Source organism: Lampetra planeri, chromosome 33 (genome assembly GCF_965212315.1).
Source record: "Lampetra planeri chromosome 33, kcLamPlan1.2.h2, whole genome shotgun sequence".
NCBI classification, from domain to species: Eukaryota; Metazoa; Chordata; class Hyperoartia; order Petromyzontiformes; family Petromyzontidae; genus Lampetra; species Lampetra planeri.
Window position 1 is genome coordinate 660,747 of NC_136139.1, and position 26,295 is coordinate 687,041.

At 53.9% G+C, this 26,295-nt stretch overlaps 1 protein-coding gene across 2 annotated transcripts in view; it reads right to left on the reverse strand.

The window, feature by feature from the left end:
• LOC144729573 (spectrin beta chain, non-erythrocytic 1-like) overlaps nucleotides 1–26,295 on the reverse strand; it is an 87,860-nt gene that overhangs the window by 57,314 nt on the left and 4,251 nt on the right. Inside the window, exon 2 of one of the 2 annotated variants that reach the window (XM_078609919.1) lies at nucleotides 20,689–21,005. In XM_078609919.1, the coding sequence (XP_078466045.1) occupies nucleotides 20,689–20,914 (226 nt within the window). In that variant the 5' untranslated portion in view covers nucleotides 20,915–21,005. Of the gene's footprint in view, nucleotides 1–7,087; nucleotides 7,577–20,688; nucleotides 21,006–26,295 lie in introns of those variants that run through there. The other variant, XM_078609920.1, reaches the window with a different exon arrangement.

Genomic DNA, 26,295 nt, shown 5'->3' on the forward strand with positions numbered 1-26,295 from the left:
CATCGGTTTAAGCCAACCTTCATTAAGTGGCCTTTCAGTTCAGCAAATGCTCGTGGAACATCACGCGGGGCCAGGCTCCCCATCCCCCCCTACCCCCATCCAGGAGAGTCACCCCCTCCACTCCCAACGAGCTCCACGTCCACGCCGAGCCCCACAATCGCCCTCTCTCCTCTCCGCCGACGCGCAATCGGCCCGCGTCCTGACGCAGCGCGGCTCGCGGGGACGACGCTTGGGGACGCATCCGCACGCGCTGCTCTCTCGCGAGCCATCACACACGTGGCACCTCGTAAGCCATCACACACGTGGCACCTCGTGAGCCATCACACACGTGGCACCCTCACGAGCCATCACACACGTGGCACCTGGTGAGCCATCACACACGTGGCACCCTCGCGAGCCATCACACACGTGGCACCCTCGTGAGCCAGCACACACGTGGCACCCTCGTGAGCCAGCACACACGTGGCACCTGGTGAACCATCACACACGTGGCACCCTCACGAGCCATCACACACGTGGCACCTCGTAAGCCATCACACACGTGGCACCCTCACGAGCCATCACACACGTGGCATCTGGTGAACCATCACACACGTGGCACCCTCGCGAGCCATCACACACGTGGCACCCTCGTGAGCCAGCACACACGTGGCACCCTCGTGAGCCAGCACACACGTGGCACCTGGTGAACCATCACACACGTGGCACCCTCACGAGCCATCACACACGTGGCACCCTCACGAGCCATCACACACGTGGCACCCTCGTGAGCCAGCACACACGTGGCACCTGGTGAACCATCACACACGTGGCACCCTCACGAGCCATCACACACGTGGCACCCTCGTGAGCCATCACACACGTGGCACCTGGTGAACCATCACACACGTGGCACCTCACGAGCCATCACACACGTGGCACCCTCACGAGCCATCACACACGTGGCACCCTCGCGAGCCATCACACACGTGGCACCCTCACGAGCCATCACACACGTGGCACCCTCACGAGCCATCACACACGTGGCACCCTCGTGAGCCAGCACACACGTGGCACCCTCGTGAGCCATCACACACGTGGCGCGCTCGCTGGGCGGTTGTTTTCATGCGGCGAGAAGGCGAGGTCGGGGCTGTCGATGGCAAGGATGCGGGTTGCCGTTGGAAACACGAGGCGTCGGGTTTCATGGAACCTCAATTTGTATTCATGCTGCTGACTCGAATTACCTCACAACAAAAACAACAACGTCGCGTTTCTCATGCAATCCAGTGGGCAATTAAAAAAAAACACGCAGATGGTGATCCATTTACAGATTTCCCAATGATTTCTAATGATCCTCTCTCTGACTTGATTCTCAACAGTAGAATATTTGCTGTGCCGTTAACGATGGCTCGATATCTTAGAGAGGAGAATGTTGACTGATGTAATCGGCGAGTTTGGCGAGAGATACTGCATGTAGAGGCTTTCAAACTAAATATTGTTATCCGTGTAATATCTCCTTGTTATTTTAGTGGGGTATCTATGTACAGATCACCCTGTCGACACTCAAATGAAGCACTTTGATTTGAGGGCGTGGGTCTCTGTTCGCGTCGCAGAGAACTCAGCCAGCGCAAATGAGAGCCGCCTGGGCTCAACCCCGAGTCTCGCTCCTCATCGACAAGTCGCTCGCATCTCGGCCCAGCCGCCGTCGTCGTCGTCTTCACAGACGAACAGAGGAGAGAGTTTGCCATCGCCTTAGACGAGTCTGACCCACTTGCTTCTTAGGCGCACGTGCCCCACAACCACTCACAAAATGTGCAGCAGCAGCAGCCAATCAGTGCAGCACTTTGCCGACCGTAGGCACTTCCATCCCTCTGAATGACACCGCTGAATCAACTCGTGTTGTTGTATTGTTCACAGTTGTAATTAGTTCATCTATTTTTCAAAAAAACTGATGCAAAAATAATGCAGCGTGCTACTGTTGGCCATCTGACGCAGGCTTGCACCCATAAAGAGAATCAGTGCTGGGCATTTCTCCCGTCTCAGTGACCACGAATGAACAAATGGCGATTTCAACTCAAAATGATGATCTGTGGTATTGCTCGCTGTTGTTCCACATTCCAATTTCCAACCGCTCGCAAAACACAAACTCCATCCCTGCAGAAAATGTGCACAATCAGCTGTTGTGGGAAGCGCGTCCGTGCCCACGGCTCGCGGACAATGAGAAGAGCACAGCGCAGCGGCGGCGGCAGCGGGGGCGGCCACGCCGACTCCACGCGGCTCTGCGCCGACGCACGGCCAGAGCGAGGCATTTGCGATCCTCGTTAACAGGCGCAAGCGCTCGTAAAGAACTCGTTGTCCTTGCCCCCACACCTCCAACTCGCACCGTTGGCTACGTACGGTGCCAAAGAGGTGCAACGCGCATGTAGCAGAGTCGATGGCGACGAGGGGGGGTGGGGGCTTAACTGCCGATCGGGCCGATTCTGTTCCAATGTGCGCTTGGCGATCTGTCCAGGAGCTAAATGTCATCGTCGAGGTTTGCTCCCACAAGTGCGCTTCGGGAGAGCATTTGTGTTGCCATTCCGCCTCCTCCCTCGCTGAAAGAGCACAGATGACAGTTGTTGACTCTGTGTTTCAGAGTTTGGGTCGCGTGGCCACAACCGCACAACGGTTGCCTGTCTGTGATGTTCTAGGCACCACGGGGATGTCCGCATTGGCCTGGTGATGTTCTCATGACGCGGTGGATGGTTCTGCCGGTGTCTACGAGGCGGAATGTCCCAGCCAGGAGCCGCGATGTTTGGGTTTTTAGTCTGGAAGCCTATCAGGCCAATTACTTATCAGCACGTTTCCTTGGTAAAGCAAACTCGCTTTGCAGACAAGAGATCAGAAAATGTTCATATTAATCATTTTGCACTTTTGCTTTTTGATTTACTACCGGTAAAGTTGTATGGGGAAATATTGTCACAATGACATTTTCATAACGGATGTATTGCATGGCTTTTCGTTTTTGCGTTTGAAAATGTGATCTAAGAGCAGTGCCTCCCATTTGCTTCGCAATCAGAGGCACCTCCCTGGGGTGGCACCGAGGTTCAAGGGGTCACCGTGGACAATTCCAGCGATACCACCACCAACACTACCAACACTACCAACACCACCTCCACCAACACCACCAACACCGCCACCACCAACACCAATACCACCAACACCACCACCACCACCAACACCATCACCACCACCAACACCACCACCAACAACACCACCACCACCACCAATACCACCAACACCACCACTAACACCACCACCACCGCCACCACGCTTCCCAAGCACTGCAGTCTGCCAGGCCTGGCAGGGTTTTCCCACTCGACAATAAACTATTTGCGGTGGTACTCGATAAAGGCTTTCCAAATGTATGCACAATGCGCTTCTTCAGGAACTGCTGATGGTTTTGCATAGACACATAAGTTTTCTGCTTTTTACACGTGTGTGCTGTTTGAACTTGAGGCTTTTCTCCAAGCCATCACCATCGCTCGTAGATCCCGCGATACAACAACCAATCCTAGTCCCGCACATGAGCCGATGTCACCGTCCACTCTGCACAGTGGACGTGTCTTCCTTTGACTGCCATTCCGTCGTGAGTCTCGACCACCGGCCTCCATCCCTTCGAGGCAACGACTCCTGCTAAGGTCACGTACTTGACCTTACGTACGTGACCACCTCGATATTGTGTTTGCCTCACAGAGTGATTTAAATTAAACAGGTAATTCTATAATGTGATTTCCCCCCACTACCTATTGCCTTTTCAGCGTTCCAAAAATCAGGGAAAACCTTCCGGCTGCAACGGAACCGGCAACACGACCGGAACTGTGGCAGAACACGGCTCGGCACAAAAACCTGGAGCGTCACGACGCGGGCGCAGAGACCGCCGGTGGACCCGGCTGGCAAACGCCCGGGTGGGCACCTCGAGAAAGCCACCGAGCGTGGGCAGTGGGGCCACTCTGGCGACACAGAGACACGCGACTGGCGAGCCACGGACCGCGGAATGACTCTCGGTCCGACGGCTCCCGCGGAAGCCGTACGCCGTGCAGTATTTAAATTGCACAATTCCTAAGTAACACGGTCAACAAATGAAACGTGGACCCTGCACATGGCCTGAGACTCACGGATCGTTGCAATTTCTCATCCATGATCACAGAGCTGCCTCCTCCTCTCCCCATGAAGTCCATGCACCGATACAAGTGTCATTTATTTTTGTGTCTGTAACTCCGTCTCGAGGCGCTGTCCAGAAACAGCGGGGTATATTTATCTCAAGAAGCCATTCACAAGCGGACGGAAAAAAGTGTTGAGCCTGGATTTGACGAAAGAAAATGGGAGTGGACAGCACGGATGGCCGTGGGAAGGAATTCACAGCCACTAGGGGCAGCAGAGGGGCAGCAGAGGGGGAGGAGGAGATTCCTCACACACAGCGGCGCCACCCCAGGTGTGCAGCATGTGACAGGACACCACACAGAGGTGCCCACGTGGCCTCTGCACAAGGGGGGGGGGGGGGGGATGTAGGGATGACATTCATTTTGAATCGTTATAAATCACGGTAATTTAGTGCTACTGGAATATGTAGTGTACACTCGTTCCCACCTGAAATCATTCACCAAAGGTACACAACCCGCTACAGTCATCCAGCAGATCGCTTATTCAGAACCACAGCCGAGGAATGGCCCGCTCGCTTTCCTCTCGGAGGCAAGCGATTGATTTACATAATGGATGGCTCCATATCTCACATAGACGAGTGTGAACATATTCATTGTCGTGAGAGTGACGGGAGTTGTGCAGAGGCTTTGAGATATAATTTTGCTCTCTCTGTAATGTATATTCTTATTTTAGTGGCATATTAGATCCGTCACAGAATCACCCTGCACTTAAAGCACAACACCTACATGGTGCCAGTACGACGAATCGGGGCGACCGCCCGGGGCCCCACGCTTTGGGGGGTGGGGGGGGCATCACGCTTCGCCGTCACGATATCAGATGCAATACTTCCGATTTAGTTTTAAGGAGGATGCGGGGGTGGGGCGCGGCCCCGTACCCCCAATGGGCGGTCCTGCACGCGCATCACCCACAGCGTGTCGTGTTCCTCATGACCATGTCATTAGAAATTGATCGAACACGTGGCCGAGGTCAACGGTAAAGCTACGGCGGGAGTAATGTTGTACACGCGCCCCACACTAGCAGCCAGAGATACTTTCATCACGCCTCGCACACACGGGGTCCACACGAACACTTTACTCTGCGAGTATTTAACACAGCGTCCAACAACAAACAGTCTCCCTTCCGCAATCCACTTGTAGATTCAGGCGTGTGGCTTCCTCGCGCTATGGCGGGGGTTGTTTGACCATACTTCACCACGCTGGTCAGTGCGGGTTAATGAAGGTCGGTGGGGTTATAACTCGGCTGACCCAAGGTTTGAAGTGCCAGTGCGCTAACCACTGCGCCACCGCTCCAACTTCATCACCGTCGCTTCTCACGAGTGCGTATACTCCGCTGTATTCAAGAAGAGGCAAAGGTCCGTCTTCATCGCGTCAAAATAAAGTGGCACTCAAGGTCCCGACAGTCGCATTGCTGACACACGCGATGTTGCAGAAGAATGTGTAACAAAGCAAGCAGATCCTGAACGGGCCCGGTTTCGTCTGCCCCGAGTCTCATCAGCAGGGCGTGGCCTGCGGCCCTCGAGAGAATCAAGCGAGACGCGCGCTGCCCTGGCGGGGTGACCCAGCGGCGTCGCCGCGCGCGGTGCGCGCGGTGCGAATGGCCACGGGTCAAGAGAACGCGCGGGTCACGAGCCCACTGGAGTCGAGACTCTGTGGCCCACGTGCTGCGTGGCTGGCTGTACACGTGCTGCGTGGCTGGCTGTACACGTGCTGCGTGGCTGGTTGTACACGTGCTGCGTGGCTGGCTGTACACGTGCTGCGTGGCTGGTTGTACACGTGCTGCGTGGCTGGTTGTACACGTGCTGCGTGGCTGGCTGTACACGTGCTGCATGGCTGGCTGTACACGTGCTGTGTGGCTGTACGCATGCGCACATTTAGGGTGTTCGCGGTTGCTTTCTGAAAGGTCAATCTTGGATAGTTTTCGCCACTCCGTGTACAAATAAAACAATAATGTATGGCCCAGTGGTGGATGAAGGCCTCCCCTATCTACCATGCTGTGTTAGTCTCATGAGGGGGGGGGGGGGGGGGGATTGTTTCACCATACTTCACCACGCTGGTCAGTGCGGGTTGGTCGAATGTTGGAGAATGGCGTCCGAAGCCGGTGGTTCTTCACACATCATCATCACTGCCCCCCCACCCTGTGGCAGCCGTAGCCCGGAGTCGAACTCGCGAGTCCGGGTTCACACCACGGCTGTGTCGAGGGGGCAGTGCGTGCTAACCACTGCGCAACCGCTCCACCCCGCCCGCAAGCGCGCTGACTAGCACTGTGCTGCAGTGCGTCGACCGTGTGATCATCGTCGACTGGCGGTGGGATGTGAAGCAAACTGAACTTGTGATCACGAGGGTCTCTCGGCGCGGCAATTACAAAATCGCGCACATGTCTTACCCCCCCCCTGCCCGCATGTCGCCCCAACAGTGTGAATGTGTGGGGGGGGGGAGTGAGTGTGGGGGGGGAGTGAGTGTGTGGGGGGGAATGTGGGGGAGTGTGTGGTGGGGGGAGTCGGGGGGAGTCACAACTCTTCCCAAGGCACCTGGCCACTAAGCCAGAGCGGACCAAATTTGCCCTCCATGGGGAGGGTGGCCTCTCTTCCGCCACCTTCCTCTCGTGCGGGACGTTCCGCCAGCAGTGGCGTGAGCAGGGCATTTCAGGGCTGCACCTTTACCCACAGTATACAACACCCACAGTATACAACACCTACAGTATACAATACCCACAGTATACAACACCCACAGTATACAACACCTACAGTATACAATACCCACAGTATACAACACCTACAGTATACAATACCTACAGTATACAATACCTACAGTATACAACACCTACAGTATACAATGCCGTAGTCGTGATACACACAGCACTGGAGTACTGCCGCACGCGAGAGAGAGGGGGGGGGGCTGCACGGTACCTTGGAGCTGCTTGAAGCGCTCCTCGAGTTGCGAGTAGCTGAACTGGGGGGCCCCGGGGTAGCTGGCGGGGGAGTTCCGCCCGGAAAAAGTCGGGGACTTGAGGACGGAGACGTCGCTCTCGGCCATGAGGGCGCGCAGGTAAATCCGGCCAGGTGGCGATACTTCTCCTCGGTGCAATCCGGGTGGATCTCAATCCGGCCGCCTCTTCTCGCGACTTCGACTTTTCTCGCTGCCGACTTGCACCCACGCGCGGGGCTCCCCGTGCGCGACAACTTCACAACTCTCCGCCACAAAGTCAAATGCGGGCGGAGGGGGGGAGGGGAACCCTCAAAATCCCCGCAGGTTGGAACACGACAAAAGTCAGCACCCTGTAAATCTTCGTCTCGCCCAGCAACTCCTCGGTGCTTGCCAACACGTGTCCCTGTGCTCCAGCAGCAGCAGCCTCCTGCGTGCTGCTCACCTCACTCAGCAGCAGGACCCCCGCCTGCCTCGCTGAGCCCACGGGGGCGGGTCCGGCTGGCTGTGTCACGGGGGGGGGGGGGTCTCACTCGGATCGTGCGCGCTGTGGGGGGGGGGGGTGACAGGGGGCCGCCTCGCCACGCAGAGCCACGCCCGGCCGCGCTCCGCGTTCCACGCCGCGTGGAACGCGGCCTGTGGTCTCCTCCTCCTGCTGCTGCTGCTGCTGCACCTGCTTCTACCTTGCTGCTGCTGTTCCTACCACTGCTCTCCTCCTTGCTGCTGCTGTTCCTACCACTGCTCTCCTCCTTGCTGCTGCTGTTCCTACCACTGCTCTCCTCCTTGCTGCTGCTGTTCCTACCACTGCTCTCCTCCTTGCTGCTGCTGTTCCTACCACTGCTCTCCTCCTTGCTGCTGCTGTTCCTACCACTGCTCTCCTCCTTGCTGCTGCTGCTGCTACCACTGCTCTCCTCCTTGCTGCTGCTGCTGCTACCACTGCTCTCTCCTCGTTGCTGCTGCTACCTTTGTTGCCGCTGCTGCTGCACCTGCTGCTACTTTCTTGCCGATATTTCTGTTGCGTCACTCGCTGTTGATGTCGCTTCTGTTGATGTCGCTGCTGCCGTGTGCCTGTCTGCGGGGCAGGGCGCGGCGCTGTGGCTCGTCCCTTCCCAAGCACGTCTTGACTTTAGCAACAACATCAGCTCGTTGATGCTGTTGCTAAAGTTGGAAGAGGGTAGAGGTGCAGCCCTGCAATGCCTTGCTCACTCCACCGCTAGCGGTAGGGGGGCGCCGCTAGAGAGAGCGCTACAGGGGACGTAGTCAAACGCTGACCGGACACACGCGTGTCTACGTTGAACTTCTTTTGCGCCGCACGTGGCCGCCCGTGCTAATCGGAGGTGCGGGGGAAGGACAACATCGGTCGCAAGCAGAACTTGAAACTTCGTGCTTTCATGGCACGTACACAAAAAAATAACCCAGTTTGATTTTGCAATGTGAAATCACCTCTATATTTTAAAGTTTATATTCCCAAAGACAGTTTCAATGACTCATGTATTTCATTTGCCAACGTTTACACAACTGTACTGCAACAAATAGTAACTACGTAATACCTTGTATTTATTATACAAGCTCATAATGTGTACGTTGTCAACAACAACAACAACAACACATTCCCACATTGCAAATATATAAAAGATCCAATGTTCCCACAGGTATGTCAGCAACCTGCTGGGTGTCACGTCACGTGATTGCCCAGCAAGTTGGCAGCCCCACGCGCGATGATCTCTGCACATTCCACTCCTGGAGCACCGATTACGGGCGTGCACCACCATGCCCGGCTCACGATGATGACGACGACGACGTGGCGATGGTGGCAATGGTGATGATGATGGTGATGATGAAATCAAAGGTGCTGGGGGACAAGCGAGCGTGGCAGGGCCTGATGTCGACTTCGAGTGACAACGCCGTGAACTTTTCATCGTTCAAACAATAAACCCTCACCTATGGGGGGGGGGGGGGTATGTAATATTGACCTGCGTTACTTCCCAGCACTCGATGGTTACATTATTAAACACGGCGAACTACAGGTGACCTAATAGCACCAATCCTTGGAGTTGGCTGTGCCGGACAGCGCGACGCTCGTCTCAAAGTGCCGTCTTGACGGAGGCGGCGTGACGTCCTTGCCGTGGTCAAGGCAGTGACAACCAGCGCATCACCACAGAGCCTGGACCCAGTCACCAACAGCTGTACAGAAGCGTCTATGATGCAGCAAGAGTGCTGCGCTTCGAATCGTTCCATCAAAGCGACTGTCGAGCGCGTGCTTGGAATGGGGTCGCAGAGCCGAGGACTGCGGCGTGCGAGCGGCTGATGCGACGCGGAGTCGGAGGACGCGAGACGCCGCTCCCCGCGGGCTCTCGAGGTCTCGCTCGGCTCTCTTCACTGGAATCGCAACGCCAACTCACAGCTCTCACCCTGTGCCTCAAGGGTCAGTTCGCATAGGCGAGTTAATCGGCGCGAAAATAAATATGGCCAGGCATACAAAATAGTGGCGTGCCATTCAAATTACTCTTGCGAGGAGGGTTATGGCGATGGATGCGCCTTCATCAAAAGCACGGCGTGAATAAAATCGGCGGCTTGGCACCGATTTTGGGTGTAACTGGAAGCGCGACCCACGACCCGCGCGCTTGCTCCTGCGGCACGCGGCAGGCGCGGGTTCACTCCCTCCGCGAGCCCGGCTCGCTCACACCGCTGCTGCTGCAGGCAGAAGGGCCTCCACTGGAGAGGGAGAGAGAGCTTTAGCCCCTCTAGACGGTATTTGGCCTACTCGTCCACACTGGCCGGACCACCTGGAAGAGCTCCGAGTAGCCATGCGAAAACATGTTCTATGCGCAAGGACAGGGCGACGATTGCACGACGCATCTCGGGATCAACATGGGGAATCGCGACAAATGCCGGCCACAGCGTCCTGACGAATCTGGAGCAGCGTCAGCTGCAGGCGGACGGGGCGACATCGCTTCATTGTGGCAGCAACTTGCTGGCGGAATGAGGAAGCGCGCAGCGAGGCGCCGGGTTCACGATCGCTGTGACGACGGCGGCGGCGGTGGCGGTGCGCGATGGTTCTGTGAGGAAGGGGCCACTCCGGAGGCGGCGTCGCTACGCGGGCGTCGATCTTGAGGCGCGACAGAGCGCACGGGGACTGCGGGAATCTGGCGGGAGCCGTCGGAGTGAACTGCTGCGTCAACGTGACGCCTCGCCTGACGCATTCACTCATTACAAGTTCCTGTTGCTAGTGCGCCTACAGCTGTAGGGGACGATGCACTCGCAAACCACGATTAGTTCCCAGCACACAGGACGGCTACTTCGGTCCGCGTGAATCTTCTCTCTGGCGTGAATCTTCTCTTGGTGTGACATTCAAACGGAGCCTCGCACGGCGGGAGTTGCGCTGACGTCACAATGCCCGGTGCATTACGGAGCCGGCACAACGTCAATTGAGCCGACAATTGCTTCTAGCGTCTCCTACGAGTGAACGCTCCGAGTTGCCTTCCCATAAGTCAACTGGACAAATGACTCAAAGGGGTCTACACATCGCAATAACCGCCCGCTACTGGCAGGGCCAGTGCCGAGTGGTCGCCTTGCGCTGCACGGGAAAGCTGCCACTGGGGGTGCCCTTCGAGCGGTTGAGATGAGACGGGAGGCGCTTGAGATGCTGATGCATTTCGGCAAGCGCCCTATGAACGTAACTAATATTGTTTTCTTGCAAATACCTAATTCGTTATTCGCATTAACAGTTATTGTGACGTTACACATAGAAACATTAAAACACTGCAAATCCAGCACCCGGTGCTGTGCAGGTAATGCAAGGGGCAATGTTTCAATGTTGGCATGGCAATCGCATCCACCGCACAGTCCTGCAGGGTGGGGCTGCCACCTGTCCGGATTCACCCGGGACGGCCCGGGAATTGGTTCCTGCGGTCGGGGGGCAGGAATCGAGTTGCAAAAAAGATCTGGGACCGGTGTCGTGCCGGTCGACTGCACAGTTTGGATAACAGACCGAGTGCTGACAGAGAAATATGTCTGGGGCTGGTCTGCAGTGGAAAATGTGCGGCCACTCGGTTGGAGAGAACGGCAGACACCAAAAGCTACGGATTTACAAAACCACTCAGAGGCTCCTCGCGCAAACAACAACAACAAACGCCACCGCCGATGTAAATGTATCGCGCCGATGAATGCAACCGCATCTGAAGATGTTTCTACGAAGGTTGACAACAAAATCCACGTAGATGGGAAGGGGGGAGGGGGAGAAAGGAGAGAGCCCCATCACGGCACAGCCGGGACCAGCACCCTGGGTCGGCGCTCCCAGTCAGTCGCCCGAACCCCGTGATGGGCCCTGTGGTGGACCCCAGTGATGGGCCCCGTGGTGGACCCCAGTGATGGGCCCCCGTGATGGACCCCAGTGATGGGCCCCCGTGATGGACCCCTGTGATGGACCCCGTGATGGACACCCCGTGATGGACACCGTGATGGACACCCCGTGATGGACCCCGTGACGGACCCCGTGATGGACACCCCGTGATGGACCCCGTGATGGACCCCCCGTGATGGACACCGCGTGGCCCAGCGTCTGTCTCCACAGGACACATCGACTGCGCTCGTGCACGTCGCGTGCTCCCGCTCCCCGAGTTCCACTGGCAACCTGCCGTGCCGTGACAGAATTACTCCCACCAAGAATCCCCGGCTAAATGTCGGTGGACAGAGACGATCGCGCACACAACTCATTGCTCCCTTAATCCAACACCCCGCACGCGGATTAGCGCCGAGCGAGTGAAGCGCGCTCGGAAACATTCTCACATCTGCAGAATGAGGCGTGGGAAATGCGAGTGGGATCTGTGTTGATTGCGGCTCAGCGTGGAGTCCTCAGGGTTGGTCCGCTGAAGTGGATCTACCGGAGCTTCGAGCCAGCGAGGGGTGCGGTTGTATGCAAGAGGGCAGCCGAGAGTGGAGGCGCAGCAGCTCCTGAGTGTGGCGTGCGGAGAGGGCGAGAGGGAAGGCCAGGGGGGGGGTGGGTGGTGGGGAGACGGCGAGTTGGCTGCAGGCTGTGGGGGAGGGGACGCCAGGTGTCGGCTCTTGTAAAAACACGTGTGGCAGGTATGAGGAACGGGGGCGACTGCGCCCTGCAAGCCCAGGCACGGCACGCCAGCCCCTTGGCCTGGCAGCGCGAGGCTGCTCCACACCGCCTCCATCACCACGACTTCACATGCTCATTATTCGATACACGCGTGTTTTTTCTCCACGTAAAGCCAGATCAACATTGTTGCTGATTTATATAACGAACCTAAGGGTCACCGATCTCGGTGACGGTTTTATTAATCTCATCATCTCCATCAGCCACGCTTATTCCACTGCTGGATGAAGGTCTCTTTAAGCTGTCGCCATCTCTGACGGTTCTGCGATGTTTAGATCCGCCTGGTAGCGGCGTGCGAGCCGATGTCATCGCTCAAGCTGCTCGGCGTTCGCTCCTCTCAGATGCGTTCCACCCCCTCGTCTAGAGCGCCGCGACGTAGCAATGAGATGTGGCGTGCGCTCAGAGTCAAACAACAACAACATCATCATCCTGTTGTTACGAATGTGCAACATGAAAGAAGAACTGAACAATGTTGCATGTTGCAGAGCTCCACTCTAATTACTACTTTAATATTTGAGAGCTGTGGGCTATGTTTAACGGTTACATAAGCATTGTGTGCAAATCACTGTGCAGCAGTAATTGCATCAACAATTACATGTTGTTCCCAGTAAATTCTATGCGAGTGAATAATTATCCAGAGCTTTTCATTCACTTCGCTACAACTCGGCGCCGTGGTCCCAACAATGTGTGTGAACAGCTCTTGCCCACAACATCGAGCCACCCAGAAATGTTCGTGGAACCTGCCCACGCCCTGCCGATCGCCCCCCTCGCCACGCTCCCACAGTCATGGAAGAGCGGGCCAGGCCGGTGCGATGAATCGGGCTTTGCCAGGCCAGGCCGGCACCGAACTGCGCCGCGTGTCTCGGCGAGAATGGCCCACGTGGTCCACACTCCTCAGGCGTCTGCCATGAGGTCAACGCACAATCGAGGCGCTATCAACGTCGTCCGTACACGGAAAATAATTTTTATTTAAATTGGAATTGTGTAACCTTACCCCAACAACAGCCACGGCCACCTTTGTCTCCCCAGTGCTGATGTCAGCACAGCAGTATGCACTCATTTAAGGCTGGGTTGATCTAGGGAAGACCCAGGTCAGTTGCATATATCACTCGTTACTGATGTTAGCCGTGGTCCATAATAGAACTCAGATCGCCAGGTTCTTGACACATTACGCTCACCACCACATTACCACTCCACACACATACAGACATACACACATACACAAACGCACACACACATGCACTGGGGAAAAATAACTCGGAAAGCCAATAAGGTTTATTTTATGACTCCTATTCTCTTACAGGCACCCACGCGAATTTGATTGTACTCTGTTCACGTGTGCATTCTATAGTTGGGACACATTGACAACCATTATATTACTGTCATCGTGGATTCTGCGTCCACATCACAGATATGTACAATGCCTCTAATGTTTCAATTCACGTTGAGAGCGTGCTCCGCTTCACCATTGCCCGCGAGCCGCCGGTTTGCGAGGGGTGAGTGCTGCCGCATTGTCCGTGCGGGCCGGTGCACCACCACGCACCACGGCCCATGTCGTGAGTGGAGGCGCGGCGGAGTGGCCTGCACTGGCAGTGCTGAGCAAGCACAGGCTCCACAAAGACTCAACGCATCCGTCAATGACGCCAATGACGCCACCCGAAAGTGGAAACATTATTTCATGGGCAGCATCTTGGGCAATGGCTCTCCCTCACGTCTCTGCTGCGCCCAAGGTCCATTGCCCCACGTGTCACCTATTGACGTATGAATACTCCAGATTATAAGCTGCACTTTTCCCCTTAACATTTTAAAGATAACACTGGGGGTGGGTCTCATAATCCGGTGTGTGTGTGTGTGCGTTTGTCTGTGTGTGTGTGTGTGCGTTTGTCTGTGTGTGTGTGTGTGGCCAGATTTGTATAACTTTATTGACACCGAGCACAAGTGTGGGGGGTGCGCCTTCCTCTCCGGAGCGTCTTAAGATCTTGCAAAGTTCGGGGGCAATGTCCCTCCTTAGGCTGGCGCTCGTGAAACATCCGTTTTAAAGTAATTGATAATATAAGGTCAAGTTCGAATGTAGATACTGCATGAAAGAACAACAGTGGAATGTTTCACTGCACTCCAGGTCAGGTTGATCCGGTCTAAATAAAGATTCTGAAAGCGCAGGCATAGAACTGGGTGGAACCATCCTTAAAACATCTCATTTGAATGGAAGCGCGCGCTCTGTGCGTATGGAGCAATAGTTTGTACAGCCGAGCGTTAAATGTTATTTCAAGCAAAGTAGAATAAAACATACAGCTCCACAAATTAGGCAGTCTCAGATTAATCCTCGTGTAGTGTAATCAACGTGGCGTGTTGCTTTGAAGGTAATGATCGTATTCGGAAGTATGGATTATTTACGGAATAAATTCACGGTTTGCCATGCACGTAACTGCAACCAGCAGCACTCCGACTATAAATCGCATTCCAGCCAAGGTCACTTTGCGAGTGAAACAGCGCTTAATGCGCGCTGTCGTAGACCAACCAACCACTCGGCGTATACGACGCGTTAACTTTCTAACAAACACAATCGAAATGTTACTTTCTTTAGCTTTTCAAAAAAGCGAACTAAAAGCACGCCGCCATCCATGCGACCACGAGCGATGCTAATTTGCGTGTAAACGCAGCGCCCGTGCGGTTTCCCGAGGCTGTTGTGACACGCACGGGAGTGACGCTGGGAATTAATTGCGCATCAGTGCAGAGGGGTGATGCCCAGTGTCTTGCTTGTGTTCGTCGGCACGGGAGTTAGTAAGCTGCGCCATGAACCCAGCGACCCGAGTTCGATTCCTGGCGAACATCAGCGGAGAGTGATATTTATACTAACCGGTCCTAGGCACACACGCCCTCCACCCTCGCCCCCACCTTCACCAACTCGCACTGACTAGAGTGGTGAAGTATGGTCAAAGTATGGTCAAACAATCCCCATAACCAGCAGTTTATTTTAAAAGGGCTGCACGCATGCTCAAAACGTTACAATAAAAACATCATCACCACTGTCATCAGCCATGATGTTGCAGGGCTTCAGTACTCATTTATGTACCCCGTAGGGGTGATGGGCTGATTTGACCCGTGATTGGGATTTGAACTCACAACCTCATGGAGGTTGTTTGTTGTGCGTGTGAGTGGGCGTCACGGTGGCTATGAGATGTTAACTCCCTCGCCTGGTGTACAGGAGGTCCTGGGTTCGATCCCCACCCTGGCGCCTGCTGCTGTATATTTAGAGTTTGCGTGTCTCTCTCCCCGTGGTCGCGTGGAATTTTCTCCAGTTCCGCCGCAATTTCCCTCCACATTTAGAAACGTGCGTTTAGAGTATTTGGCTGCTATAATTGTCCACATGATAAGCCACTTCGCTGAGCTAGTATTTGTGTCCAGGTCGCTTCTGAAAAAGAGCTGTATAGCTCAGTGAACCTTACCTGGTAAAATAAAAAATTCTCAGTAATAGTTTTAGTTAATAGTTTTAGTTGGTGAAAACCGGGACCGGATCAAATATCACTCTCCACTGCAGCTATCCGTAGCTGGGAATTTAACTTTATGGTCTGGGCTCACAGCGCAGCGCGAAGATTACTGCACCACCTAGGTCGACTCAGTCTCAAATGAGTACCTGTTGCGGTGTATAAATATCACCACTGGGGAGACAAAGGCGGTCAGGCGTGGTGCTGGCCACCCACCCCCTCGTGTACCGTTCCGGCCTTCATAGGTGCTCGCTAACAACACTTACCCAAAGTATGTTAAGGCTATACGGGGGATCTTTGTCTTTGTTCGGGAGAGAGGTCATTTGGGAAGCCATGGTACAATTTAACACCGATCCATGGTCACGCCACATCCTACCCATGACTCAAACCACCCAGGAAGAAATAAAATGACACACAAACTCAACCTCACCGTCACTTGATGAGAGTTTGCTTCATACAAACGTGTGCCGTACTTCATGTTGGTAAATGTTCACGCTTCAAATGTTAAACTTGATCATACCATCGAGTGGTACGTTTTCTCTCAAGGGGCTCTCGAGAGATTATCAGAGCGCAGACCTTCTGCCAGCAGTGGCCTGAGCAAGGAATTGCAGGGCTGCACCACGGTCGGCATATGTCACGGTTCACCCACCCCACATTCAATTCATCGTCACGAGTCACGATTACATTTCAGAACACTGTAATTATGTTTTCTCATTTTTACCACCTCATTTGTATCGATCATCGTTTGTTCAGTCTCACTGGGGCATTTTTGTTTACTCAATGACCCTGAATGCACCATTTGCATGTAATTTGCATATAAGCGACCACTAATGGTAGAAAATGAATTCCTAAACACACAATAAGATGCATGCATCGTAAGCGTAGGGAACCAATCGATTCATCATTCCTGATCACAATCGTAATGTCTCCATCTCGTGTGAACAAAGACCATCTTCTCCTTTCGTTTGACCAAATGGAGAGCAACAAATGAGAGATCCGTGGTGCGCAAAAACCTGTCCACAGCCGTGAGTTCGGACGTTAGGACATCGCTCTTCTGTTCCCCGTCACGCTTACGAAGGACGTTATGATTATCCCAATTTGATTGCAGCACATTTGTACCGCATTGCTCAGTCACAATTTTGTTTTGGTGTTAACGTGACTGACGGCCCAGAATACTAAGCAGATCTGCAGCATTTTCCTGGTGCCAACAAGGGCTTATTAACATATCTGTCGGACTGACCAGCTGCATAATTTAACGAAGCAATTATCCTTGTAATGATTCTCATATCCGCTGCTCGTGCGCATGTCTGGTTATGAGTTGTCTCGCTGATCCAGGAATTGCTGCTCAAAGACGTGGACAGGAATGTGAACAGAATGAGGCTTGGTGTGGGGCAGTGCGAACCCGCTACCTACTGGGACCGTCATCCCCGCAGGGATCCATGGACAAGGTTCAGTAGACACGAATGTCCATGGCCCTTTTGTAAATCCACTGCTGGATGAGGGAGTCGCCACAGCGTGTAGGTCGTGGGGGTTATATAACCATACTTCGCCATGCCGGTTAATGAGGGTTAGTTACAGTGAGGAGCATAGGCACGGGAGCGTATAAGTACAGCACAATAAATGTATTATTTCCTCACTGCGCTCTGATGCCTATAATGGAGCCCCGCAGCAGCCTATAGCACCTGTTATGCACAGGGTGATTACCCATCCAAGCACTGTACAGGCTCCAGCCTGCTTGGCATGCGAGATGTGAGGATGCCGAGTGCATTCCAGGCGACCCGGTCACGAGCAGTGTCCACACACACGCGCTGGTGCTGGGAGTGGATTCACAGTGGGACGAGGCGACGGGGGTGACGGAGCCCCTCTTATAGTCATTGGGCCGAGTGATTGGCAACGGGGCGATATCAAGGTGACAAAACGACCCATTGCAACTATTTTGACATCAGTAGGAGGCGTTGTGGTAACAATGTAGAGGCTATACCGGACTCCTGTCCCATCCAGATTGAATAAAGCAAATGAAGCTAAGCAGGGACGAGTCTGGGTATACTCTCAAACATTACTACCGTTCAGTGTCAAGCCAAACTACCACGTTCTCTGAGAAGCCTGCTGTACAAACGACACTTTTATGTCTGTAACCCCAATGAACTGCAAGATTGCGCCTTTGTAGCATATTACAGAGTAGAGCACACACAAATCATGGAAAAAAACACGGAAATACATTTATAATCAACAAAGATTTCCATGCACAATTTTAATTAACGATTATTTGGTCAAATAAAGCTGACAACACATCAACGATCACACTTTCCATTTCGTGGCGAGGCTCTTCTGCCGTCTCAGAAATTCTAAATAAAGTCGGCGTGACCAACGGCTGGCCCTGGGAATGTTTGAGCAGCACCCACGTCGTCGTTTGCTCTCTCGGTAGCGGCCAGCTCTGTCGAGTGCAGATGGCGCGCGCTCGAACCACCGCCGTTATCGCTCGAGCCGCACGCTTCCTGTCCGAATAACAGCGGTCAGAGCGAGTGTGGAGTGGGCCACGTGGGGCCCACCGGGGGGGGGGGGGGGGGCAAAACGCGGCTGCTGCTCGCTGCAACAAGGAAGTCGCCGAGGCTGGAAATGGGGGTGGTCTGACCGCGGAGGTGCGGAGAGGTCTCAAGATTAGGGGGCTAGCTCAGGTCGAGCAGGGAGGAGCGTGAGGGACTGAAACTAGACTCTATAGATATGTTGTTCATTTTAGCAGGTAAGGGCCACTGAGCGAAATGAGCTCTTTTACAGAGCCAGCCTGGCCACACGTGACACGATAGCTCATCGTCGCAGTAGCTGAACTTATCATCACACGTGAGCATTGATAGTAGCAGCCAAATACTCCATTCGCGATGTCACAGCGCCCTCGATGGCTCTTAGAAGGGTCGCGATAAAAGCCAACCGGTGGCTAGAGTGGTTCTGCTTCCCAGCGAACAATCCCCGCGAAGTATGCCACCGTGAGTCGGTTTTACTGAGAAAACCAATCCGGCTGGGCTGTGAGTCAGCCAGGCCCCTCGATGCGTTGAGCCCAGACAGACCCGGAGTGCTGCTCGCGCTGCCTGGCATTCGAGGCCGTTACTGATCGTAATGTCGATGTTAACCAGCAATGCCTGCACATCCTGCACGCCGGGCAATACGCCAACATTGTATAAGCCAGTTTGTGTGTGCGACGCGAAGCTAACGCGTGGACATCTCATAACGACACGTTGCGTGGTGAGGGGGCAGGGGGGGGGGCTGTCTGGGAGCGCGACTTTGGCTTTGCCGCAAGGTGTTATCGCAAGCCGCGTGTGGTCTGGTTCAGTTGCAGAGCCGGGGTCACGCTGGTGGAATGCTCCTGAACGAGGTTCAGCGACAGCCCTCGTAGCGAGGCAGCTTCCAGCCCCACGTGGCGTCCTGTTAACGGGGAGGGCCCTCTGATAGATTGGACCTGAGGGATTATTGCATTACATTTTTGTTTGTCATTTAGACTTATTGTAGTATACATAAGCCTTTTTACTCCTCCAAGACGTTCCGGCCAGCGTGGGAGAATAGGCCGAAGGACCCTCTCGAGTCTAGTTGGACTCTCTAAATCTGCCTCTCGTGGAGGCCCTTCGATTAGCGGTGGCGCGAGCCAGCAGTTACGGGGCTGCACCTTAACCTTTGAGACCGATCACACGACGGCGTCACGGATATATTCACACCGATCTACGAGTGCACTGATTTTGAAGTGCCACAGACACTGCAGCATCACTCTGTCGGCCACACGATGGGAGACTGAGCGACCCGTGGCCTGGCATACAGGCGGCAGTGCTGCTGCTGCCCGCAGAGAATGTTCAGTGATAAGCACGTGAGCTGTCAGGGCAACCACACGCGCAGAGCGCCCATCCCAGTGCAGTGTCGTCTTGATGAAACAGATGCCGCTGGGTGATATTGGTGTGGGAAGCCAAGAGGCCGTTACCTAAAAACATTTACATTCATATGCAGCGGCACAGAAGTTCTGCTTGTGCATGAGTTGACCCATAACGCGCCACAACAAGGCACTGCGTTTGTGTGCGATGTGTGGTTATGTGGCAACCAGCTGGATAGAGAAGTGTGGGCAGATCTTCCAGCGCCACGGGATATTAGACTCCCGTTCCTCGTTATTGTTCTAATGGGGGTTTCTTCCCCTATACATTCAATAATGGCAAACCGACGGGCTGATTCCAGGCTCTGGAATCAAGGCTTTACATCATCCAATTAATCGAGAGCAGTGGCTCTTACCTGCCTATCTAATTACACATTCGCCAATGGCGACGTTTAATGATGTCCCCTATTGCACAATGAACATTCGATGGTGGCTCATGGGGAAAGGGAACGCACATCTGTCGCTTATTCAATCAAAAGCAAACATTTACAATGCATCCTTATAAATCCATGATCACCAGTGAGAGATCGCCCCTGCTGGGCAATATCGTGTACTGCATGTCTGAATTCAAACCAGGGTGGGGGTGGTGAATCACATCCTCCACAAGAACCCAGGTGAGCCGATCAAGAGGCAGGCTAATCATCTGACTCGATCCACAATGCATCGAGTCACATGGGTAGTGAGTGAATATTCGCTCACTTGTGCAGAAGCTCCTCTTTATTGGCCAGAGCCCACTGTTTCCCATCTCTATGTACAATAATAATCAGCAGGAAAGCCCAACATTAACATGGCAAGTGAAATATTTAGGAGCATCATCATCACCACCACTTAAAATTCCCACGATGCCTCCCATGCAGTGCGCCTGGAGGGGCCCTGCGGTAGGGCACCCCCGATGGCTACGCGACGGCGCCGCGTGGCCGCGAGGGTGCCGCGTCGCCGTGCCACGTGGCCACGGGGGTGCCGCGTGGCCGTGCCGCGAGGCCACAGGGGTGCCGCGTGGCCGTGCCGCGTGGCCGTGCCGCGTGGCCGTGCCGCGTGGCCGTGCCACGTGGCCGTGCCGCGTGGCCGTACCTGCGAGGGCGCGGATGCGCGAGCGCTCGTACAGCCTCGACGTGCTGTTCTCGTTCTCCCGGTCCTCCTCGTTCAGCTCCCAGCGCCCGTTGTTGCCGTTGTTGCCGTTGTTGCTGCTGCTGCTGTTGCCCACCGACACGGTGGTGAGCATGACGCAGGCGCGCTTGCCGGCCTCGCGCCCCCCAACGCCGCCCTCGCTCTCCGGGACGGGAGAAGACGCGGACATGTCTCCCTGTCTCCAGGCGGCACCCTCCCGGCAGCTGCCTCGTCCCCGCGCTCGCTGCTTCGTCCCCTCTCGGCGGCGCGCTCAGCGCGCTCTGCGAGGGAACACGCCAAGCGCACGCGAACCGCGGCGACGCCTCGTCAAGCAAACTGAACTCACGAGACGCGACAATCACGTGCCGGGGACAGACCCTGGGACGGGGCGCGTCGCTAGGAGAGGCGATGGCTGCTGCTGAAGGATGAAACCATCAAGGGAGCGGCAGCCAAATAAAGGGACGGGTCTTTAATTGCGTCCGCCAGGGTAGACGGAATGCTGAGATCAGCTAGGAGGGTACAGGCGCCCGGTGGATTGTTGCATCGCAAGACTGGGAAGGGTTTGCGACGACGCCGGTGGGAAGCTGCTGCAGCCCCGAGTGTGGACAAGCGGTCCCTCGATTCTAGTTCAACCACCGCGAACACGTGGTGATGCACTGCTCTCCGTTCATCTCATGACACAATGCTCAGAGCACATTCTGGATACAATTGGTCGAAGAGATTTTAAGCAAAAAATAAAAAAAATCTGGCGTTGAGAGCGAGTGCGAAGACGCGGACATTAATATTTGGTGTCATGTCGCCCACGACCCAGAGGCATCGTTTGGCAGAAAATGAAACCATTCTTACTGCAAGAGACTGTAATGATGAAAGTAAAATGGTTATGCAACCTAATATCAGAGGACCACTGACTGAACAAGACACTGCGGGGTGGCTTTGTTCTGTACATTTAATATTTAACCAGAGTGTAGAACTATCCATGTGCACCGCGCCATGTTACACAATCCAAGTGTTGTAAGCGTCACGTCCGAGTGACGACCATACTCGAGATGCCGTGCTGGATGCGTGTCCCAAACCGCGGCGATACATCGGCGCGTGTTTAAAAGTGTCATCCAGAATCGTGAGAATTCGTCGAATGTACACAATGCACTACTGGCCTGGGGAATGAGCGCAGTGAAGAAATCAAACTTCCAAGGGAGTGTGGGTGGTTCAGAGGTCAGGGTGCTGAGCTGGCACCGCTGAAAGCCTGGGTGAGACTCCAGGCAGCTGCCTCTAATTAAGATAGACAGTATTCTCAGGTGGTCACCAATGACTAAAAAAAACCATCACGTTATATGTGGTTCTGCACTTATCTTGGATAAATTCTAGCTCTGAGAGTTAAAATATCGATTTCACTACGATGTGACAAACATTGCTCTGATCCGTACAGTGGGTGGGAAAGCACCGCCCTTTATTGTGTGAACCAGAGAGGTCACGTGGAGGAATGTCAGTCGTAGTTCTGTGATATCTGTTCCCAAACACGAATGCTTACACGAATGCTTACACTGCTCATGGCATGACGTCCATAGCACACGCGGAATGAAATTGTATACATTTTTATAAATTCACTTGTGTAATCTTTCCTCAATATGGTGCTGGTTTCCTTTGTGATGTGTTCAAAAGAAGTGTGACGTCCTCTAGCTATTTTCAACGCTGTTATGTACAAGATATATAAACCCACGTCACTCCATTTGTCCCCTTTGCAGACTTAACTTTGTTAATTTTTTTGCGGTGATTGACATTTTCTTTTTGAAAGTTTCATGGCGATTCAATCTCAAGCCGTCTCCTGGGTTATCGTAAATGCGAGCATCTGTCGTTGTCACGGAGGGGCCTCGTAAATCTCCAACACAAAATCGCGCTGAGAGTCCACTCTGGACATCCGACGAGGCTCCTCGGTGCCCCATCAAGTGGCGCTGGCAGCAAATCGATCGAACGGCATATTAAATATCAAGAAATCCATTCCAGGATGGGAAACAGTCAGCCGTAATGGGAACTGAGTAGTTACTCAAGATGGTGAATGTAAAGCCACTCATTTAGCCCAATCTGCAACACTTGGGAGCACTAATGGATTGTGGTAACGGGTGAACTTAGCTCATTTCGACAAGGGTTCAACAACCAATGGAAACCGACCCGTAACTTTTCAAGTCATTCAAGTTCCAAAGAGAGAATATTTGTCAATATTTGGTAATTTCTGCTGACGAAAAGACCTCCACGAGAGGGAGCTCTCGAGAGCCCCTCTATAAGGTAGTTGGCCTACTCTTCCCCGTTGGCCGGATTTCTTGCATGGATTTTACCCCACCACACACGCCCTGACAGTAAAGCCGGTGAATCCAATTGCGCTGCTGGTGCTGAGTGGACAGCGCCGGGGGGGGGGGGGTCATGAAACGTGTCCATCGACTCGACTGCCTCGTCGTGAGATCGAATCTAACCCGCAACCTCGTGATTGTAAGTCCACTGTGCCGAGCGTTACACCCTGCGTGGTGTAATACTCATAGATTGTTAAATATATATGTGTCAACCCCTGAAGGTGACTGCGACGACAAGGTGGAGCACCGCAGCGCTCTCACTGCATGGCGCGCGATGGGCATCTCGACTGCAGCGGCAGTCGTGAAACAGCAGCGACCATTTTCACTTCGGATTTGGTTCAACGTCGCCACCTACTGCCAACATCCGGGAAACGACATCACCAGCCTCACTCCCTACACCACCCCCTACATCACCCCCTACACCACCCCCTACATCACCCCCTACACCACCCCCTCCATCACCCCCTCTATCACCCCCTACATCACCAGCCTCACCCCCGACACCACCAGCGTCACTCCCGATATGACCAGGCAGATGTACAGTACTGTGTTCACACAATGACAGCTCATTACCATTAGAGCCGCCTTGCTGATCGCGAACTGATGGCGTACGTGATGGAGCTTTTCGGAAGGACAGGCGAATAATTCACGGTTCAGCGCTCAGTAAAAGGGGGTAAGCTTACAGGCTAACGGTTCCCACTTCAGAATCACGGCGAGACACAGTCACTGCTGTGGACCCAGGATTTAAATCATTTATCGGACGTTTGTGTAAAATAGCAGCCGCATCACACGAAGTGCTCGGCGCGATCGCTGCCAGCTTCCACGCCGGGGACGCGAGACACGCCCAAGGTCGCCTCCCGCCCGTGTGTGCGGGGAATGACCCAGGCGACCACGCGTGCTGCTGCTGCTGTACAGGGGACCACGCGACATTGTTTGACAAGAAAAAGCTAATCGCGTTGCAAATGTTATATTGCAATTGTTATTGTTAAATCTTACTTGGGAATTGTGCAAGGTTGATTCTAACTTCGTCCATGCACACCTCCTAAGCACGCAACGCTCTCCCCACACGTTGCATAACAGCAGCACACAAACGGAGTGGCCTCAATTGGCGTGACGGGCGATGCGTCCACGGTGTCCACGAGGGGGTCTCTTTTTGCACACGGGGGGGAGGGGGGGGGGCATGGGGCGGGCGATCTCGCAGAGTGGGGGGGGGGCTGCATGGTTTTTGCCCCCCCCCCCTCATCAGCATCCGAGCCCCCCCCACCCCCAGCCCTCCTTTGGCTACGCGACCTGGGCCCCCATTGCAACTTGTTACAAATATTGCACCTTCAAAAATGCCTCCCACACACCCATATTGATACTTTATTAATCACGGCACTGTACAGTACTTTAATGGGGAAATAAATAAATAACCGCTTGCATAATGTTTGATTCGTAGAAAAATATCACTGTTTTAACACATTGCACAAGCACTACTAGCAATGGCATGCTTGCACAGCAAAATAGATTTATGTAAAATACAATCCTGTTTGGAATCATTGGATATTCTTTCTCAATGTTAATACTAAATAAATAAACATGGCCCTTGAAACAGACAGCTACGAGCTTCCAATTGATATGGCAGCCTCCATTGCACCTGGGCAAGTGAGGTCAATATGACGCTTGGAACGGGGTCAAACACACAAGACGAGGTACCACAGCCTCGGCGCCTTGTTGTGTTTTCGTTTCCTTGTAAAGCGCCAATGTATCAATACATCATATAAAATGTCCTAATAATAATGGATTTAACAGGATTATGAATAATTTATGTTCGTATTATTCTTCATTTAAATATTGCTTGCAAAATAATGTTTTATCATACCATAAAAAAACCCATCAGGGCTCTCTGTCCATTAGTAGTATTTCTTCTTGAATGCTTCAGATGTTTTATTGGGGTCCCATGTGCAGCAGCAGCAGCAGCTGCGGCTGCGTAGTTGCTCTGTGTCAGGAAAGTGGACGTGCTGATGACCGCCTCGCCACCGCAGCCTCTGTGCACCGCTCCTCTGCCGAGGGCGAGGCACCGCTACCCGCGCCCTGCGCGTCGTCCATCTGATCCCGCAGCCCTGGTCCCTTCAGCTGAGGCCAGGCCGCCCCCACGGGGAACCCAGCGGCGAGGAGCGTTGTTCTTTCTCGCCGAGGGTTGACTACACATCGCTCATCGAGCCAGCCCTACCCCGGCAGCAGCCTTTGTTTAACAAGCCTCACCATGCTGACGACACCCAGAAGGTTGAACCCGGTTCAGAGGTTGCTCCTGTCAACAATATTGATCTGGAATATTGGTCTGGAAAGCCAATGGGACTAAAACATGCTTATATTTCATATGCGGGGACACAGAATAGAATTCTGCTGAAACGCACGTCCACGTTATTGTCAGTTTATGACTTTATATCTTTGCTTTCACCCGCATCGATTATCCCTGCTGGCGGCGGAAAATGCCAAACACCCGTGTCCCTCCACCACCAAAATTCACTCCCAGTCCCTCGACGAAGTGCAGGCCTTCTCTTGTTTCACGATGCCGCTCCCTCCCCGCTAGCGCAGTGGGTGTGGACGAGCGGCCGAGCTGAGCGCATTGGGGAGGTTTGCTTTGAAGGGAAGGTCGAGTCCGGCGTTTTCAGAGTTTGGTATAATGACAAAAAATACTAACCTCGTTTGGAATTGACCTTCGAGGTAATGTGGTCATGTAAAACAAAACATTGTAACGTCACCAACGGGTGATGTGAAGACGTCCTACATCACGCTGGCAGTATTTCGGGAGAGATGGCAGGAGGGCGCGGGTACCATCGCGGTCACGACAACACAGGGAGAGAGAGAGCCGCTTGAACATCCATGGAGACTGGCTTGCCTAGCAACCGCTCGACAACCTGCTCACAAATCACACGCACACTCACAATGGCTCGGCCGCCCAGACGCACTAAGCATGGACAACAAACGTCCAATCGCCACAATTGGTCAGCTCGAAAATGGCAGACATCACATTTGTCTAAGCTTTGCAGCAGATACACGCGAATTCTGCCGACGGAGAGCATCAGTGGGGATGTGATTGTGAATGCAAGCCGCAAGCAGCTACATACGAGAGGCTAACGACAGAACAAACCTCTCCACCATTCCTGCGAGATGTCCTCCCTCACCCTCGCGAGCGCCCAAACCCGTGGGCGCGACGCGGTAGAGCTTTGGGGGTTGAAATAAAAAA